General features: G+C 42.3%; 1 protein-coding gene across 2 annotated transcripts in view; it reads right to left on the bottom strand.

Moving 5' to 3' along the window:
• Positions 1–727, bottom strand: part of LOC111863821 (peptide transporter family 1) — a 79,796-nt gene extending 79,069 nt beyond the window's left edge. The window contains exon 1 of one of the 2 annotated variants that reach the window (XM_033751221.1): positions 634–727. In XM_033751221.1, coding sequence (XP_033607112.1) covers positions 634–709 — 76 coding nt within the window. In that variant the 5' untranslated portion in view covers positions 710–727. The remainder of the gene's footprint in view (positions 1–633) is intronic. The other variant, XM_023850545.2, reaches the window with a different exon arrangement.
• Between the last annotated feature and the right edge of the window lie 4,277 nt (positions 728–5,004).

Here is a 5,004-nt window from a genome sequence, read left to right as displayed (position 1 = left end):
TTTTCAGTTTCCTGATCCTATACACAGTCGGTATGACTGAGGGGGGATCAGCCAGCCGCAAGGCTGCTACTTACACACAGAGCAACATAAACACACAGACATCCATGTCTTGAGTGGGATTCGAACCAACGATCGCAGCGTTCGAGCGAACGAAGACAGTTAATGCCTCAGACCGCGCGACCATTGTGATCAGCAAGGTCCTTGGAGCTAGGAACATGAAATGCTGTATGAAGATACATTATAATAATTCCCCCAAATCATAAATGAATATTCATATATCATGGCGACGGTGCGAAACTTCGAGGTTATATCTCATACATGTAATGTATACGGGATCCACGTTCAAGTAATAAGTTATTCACACAATTTGTAACGCAATATATCAATTATGAATTGAATAACATTCGATCTTACGACTTCTCCCCATGCATGAATCCAACACGCCAACCTATGAGTTACATTACATTTTGTTGTTCGATTAAACTTACATATATTTACATTATCTAAATATGCCATTAACATCATAAAATCTGTAGGACTGGAAGCTTGTACAATTGGAAAGTAGCCTTTATGAATTCTGCCTTGTAGTAGTTTCCCTTTTAGGAACCTCTTGAGATTCGAATTTTTACTTACGACCTGCCTTGCCACCTACTCCTGTGGATGAAGACTGGTTCCCCATTTCCATCCCATTCTTTTCCACGGAAACCATCTTTACAATGATGTCAATTGAACAAGCACTACTCAGAGTATAAAAAGGCAAACAAGATGTATCAGAATTTATAAACCTTACTTCATTATTTAGGACAAAGAATGGAATTATAGTGACGAAATGAACAATCGATAGCTGATATTATCTCACAATGGAATTTTATCTTGACAGAAAACACGTTAAGAGCTCAAAGGTCTAAAGAATCCATCAAACTTAGAAATGATTAATGGCTATCATTTGTAATAATAAGGTAAAACCCTAATAACCATCAAACTTTCAGAATAATATAATTATGAGAAACAAGAGCACCTTAATACAACTAATCAGAGAACGATTTTATCCGAAGCAAGACAGCTCAGGCGCTGACTCTAATTCTGAAGTCCCTGAGGTTCTTCAAGAATGAAAGAGAGACAACATGAGTAACTCCACGAAGCAGTACTTATTTTTTAAATTCAATAGTCGCTCAGCTAGCGAAGAAATATTCCGCCCTTTACGAAACCAAACGTTGAATACAGTGTCCGGTAAGACAGTAGAGTCCACTCCACAGCCTCACATCCTATTTTCAGAGACCCATCATAACCTGAGACCATGTGTACTATTTCGTAAGGACCAGGGTGGTCCAGCGGTATCGCTCTAGACTTACTTTCGACGGGGGGAGGTGTTCGGTTGGAATCTCGACCGAGGCGCCGAGTATTCTGAAGTTCTGGTGGTCTTCTGTAGTACCTCCAGATGAGTTCCGGGACAGTATCTCAATTTGACCACAATTGCTTCCTTCTGTATCATTTGATTGTGTCACGCATCAACTATCCTACCACTCGGCGCTGCAAAGCCTGAGTGACTATGTCGTAAACTCAACCTCCTCCCAAACACATTCTGTAACATGCTATTATTGTACATTGGAGAGTTGTTAGCGAAAAGCCCAACTCACAAGCTAGATGACAACCCTCTTTCAGCTGTCCATGGCAGACTATTAAACACATTCACACCTAACCACCCAACCACTGCATCGGGAGGCTGTCTCCTGCATCCGTAAGGTTAGTATCTGCCATGCCATGGTGACAAGCAAGACACTTAACAAACATCCTAGACATTCGCCAGAATTCAATCTTCACGGCCTACCCGCACACATTTGCCCACGATATCGTTAAGTGGTGGTGATTAGACACGCGGTTCGGATTGATAATTGGATATATTGAAAACTTACAACTCGTAACTACAGGTACTTATAACACTATCGCTAATCTGCACACTTAGCAGATCACTACACCATGTGCTGTTTCAGTCTGTTACAGTCTTCACTAGTTGTTTCTCGGTTACGGTTCCCAACAACGGAGAATCTTCAGCTCTCGTGCTTACGTCGCTGCCGGTTGGCTACCGTCTCATAGCTAGTCCACTGGCCACTCACTGGCTATGACTGACTCACGTCCAGTCCAGTAAATTGCTATTGGTCCTAGATAGCACAGTCGTTCCCGGTTTCGAGTCCCATGACCTAATTTATGTTCGGTCCGAGGCCGTTTGTGTGTTTGGAAATGGGATCTCTTCTTCGACGACAGGAGGGGTTCGTCTTTCTGAATGGAGCCACATTTGCTGCATCAGAGTTTCGCACGAGTGTACCCGCACTCACACAGCGCCCAGGTAGGGGCATTTGTACTTTATGGACACCATGCATGCTTTATCACTTTGTTACAATGAATAATTCTAATCCAAGATATATAAAGAACACCAGTCGTTGCAGGCTTCTGCAGCCTTACCTTATTTTCCCACTCGGAAACTACAGTCAGTTGAACAGTCGTAGGCCTGACCACAGCCAAGTTAAAGCCTCTTATACTTGTTGGTTCATGATTTCCGATGGTCAAAGTCAAAGTCACATTGCGACTGACGGTCAGTCAGTCTGCCTGTCTTGGTATCGAGCTCCGACTAGGACTCATGACCGCTCATGACCTCATGACCAGATGTTTCTTTTTAGATGAAAGTTACTGTCCTGTCCATGTGGGGCGCCCTCTGTCACGAGAGGTCGGGCCTGTCATTTGTCAGTCATAGTCGATAGTATTAGTCCATTGTCACTATGTACACGTATTTACATTTGAGTCTTAATGTCTAGTATGTATGATATATACAAGGCCTCTATCAGTTGGTTAAAAGTCAAAGTCTAAGTCACATTGCGACTGACGGTCGGTCAGTCTGTCTGTCTTGTGCCGAGCTCCGGCTGGGGCTCATGACAAGATGTTTTTTCTTATATGAAAGTTACTGCCCTGTCCATTTGGAGCGCCCTCTCTGACGAGAGGTCGGGTCTGTCATTTGTCCGTCATTCCGATTGTCGTCCAAGTCTCTGTATTGGTAAGTCCATTGTCAGTATTTACATATATTTACAAATTTGATCTTAATTCCTATTCCTATGTATAATATACACAAGGCCTTTGTCTAGCCAGGCTCAGTACAGCAGATTTTCCCCTATTTCTACCAGTATTCTCTACCACAGTAGTGTATAGGATATTGGTGGGAAAGCCAGAAGGAAAGAGACCACAGGGAAGACCAAGGCGTACATGGGTGGAAAATATTAGAATGGATCTTAGAGAGATAAGATGGGATGGTATGGATTGGATAGATCTGGCTCAGGATAGGGACCAGTGGAGGGCTCTTGTGAACATGGTAATGAACCTTCGGGTTCCATAAAATGCTGGGAAATTTTTGAGTAGCTGCAGAATTGGCGGCTCCTCAAGAAGGGCTCAGCTCCATGAGTAAGTAAGTACCCTGAAGATGGAGGCAATACGTTCCTCAAAAATGTCAGTTAACACCACATCTACATGGTGCCACATCCCAGAAGACTGCTTTCTTCAATTTAATCATTTGTTCACATACTCATGCTGGTAATGTAAGCACTACAGCTGGCTAAATCCATCTCACGTTTCTAACAGAACTTCATAACCCTCACACTGAATGCACAATTCTGACTAATTCTTTGGAGTGTAAATTTGAAAGTGAACACGTAATACACAGTAAATCTCCCCTCAGAGTACACACTGCTGCCATCTTGATATTGACAATGCATGTAATATATAATTATGTTAGAATTAGACTTCGTGTAATTACTCCTATATGGCTTTCCATAATAAAATCACTGCTCTGAACTTTTATCAGAAGGAGGGGTACATAATCATATTTTTGCTGCCCTGGAAGATATGAATGACTCACTGCCTTCACAGTGTAAGAAGTACAATCCTAATTTTATGTAACCAAGAAATGCACACTTCCATGATCCACTAGTATCTCATATGACCCGTGGTTACTGTTAACACGGTACACATCATGTGCGATATTTCTAGTATGTTAGTCCGGTGTGTAGGTTATCAGCCCTTTGCAGTGCTAGCCCAGAGATGGGGTTGCCATATGTACAGCATTTTGGCTGTGCTACAGTTCAGGCAGTTAACCACTTGCTTTTCATTGTGATGGCCTGGGTTCAATTGCAGGTCAATTCACATGAGATTTGTGGTAGACAAAGTGGCTATGGAGCAGGTTTTCTCCAAGTACTTCAGTTTCCCTGCCAATTCTTGCACAACCAGATGTTTCATTTCTCTCACCTATCATGTGGGGGCTGATCGAATGGGTCGTATATAGCCTAGTACCAAGGGACTCAGTCTCTCCTCACCCTATAGCTGTTTCCACACAAAAACTATTCCAGTCAAGGCCTGAGGAGTCTAGTCCAGTCATGTCTTGTGCTCATGAATATGGCAGACTCTGGATCTATGTGTTTTTAATAGAAATTAAATATTTGTTTTCAAACACATCAACCAGCTATACTGCGATAGTGTCCTATCACGAGTCAAGTCACTAGCTCAGCAAAAGTCATTCATGTTGAAAATATTAACATAGACCATTTAATTATTTTAGTGTATGAATGTCAAGAAATTTACAATCCTTGTCATCCTAAACATCAAAACTGCAATTTAATTAAAGGTGTATAAAGGAGAGTGGTCAGATAATTAAACACATATGGCAAGTCATTTTATTACACAAAACATATAATTACAAAATAGTATTTGGTGTGAATAGCCAGTCACGGTAGCCGAGCGGTCTAAGGCATGCACTGTCTTCGTTTGCTCGGAAGCCGAGATCGTGGGTTCGAATCCCACTCAGGGCATGGATGTGTGTGTGCGTTTTTCTGTGTTTGTGTACAGCCTTGCAACAGCTGATCACCCGCACAAGGAGTCCTACCGAATGTGTAAGATCTAGTAAACCGAAGTGAAACAGAGAGTTTCATGGAGGTAGGCCTAGGCCCAAATTGTGGCTGTAGCGCC

The sequence above is a fragment of the Cryptotermes secundus genome, unplaced genomic scaffold (assembly GCF_002891405.2).
Source record: "Cryptotermes secundus unplaced genomic scaffold, Csec_1.0 scaffold1695, whole genome shotgun sequence".
Lineage (NCBI taxonomy): Eukaryota > Metazoa > Arthropoda > Insecta > Blattodea > Kalotermitidae > Cryptotermes > Cryptotermes secundus.
Note: the sequence above shows the minus strand (reverse complement) of the source record. Positions and strands in the feature narration are given on the sequence as shown.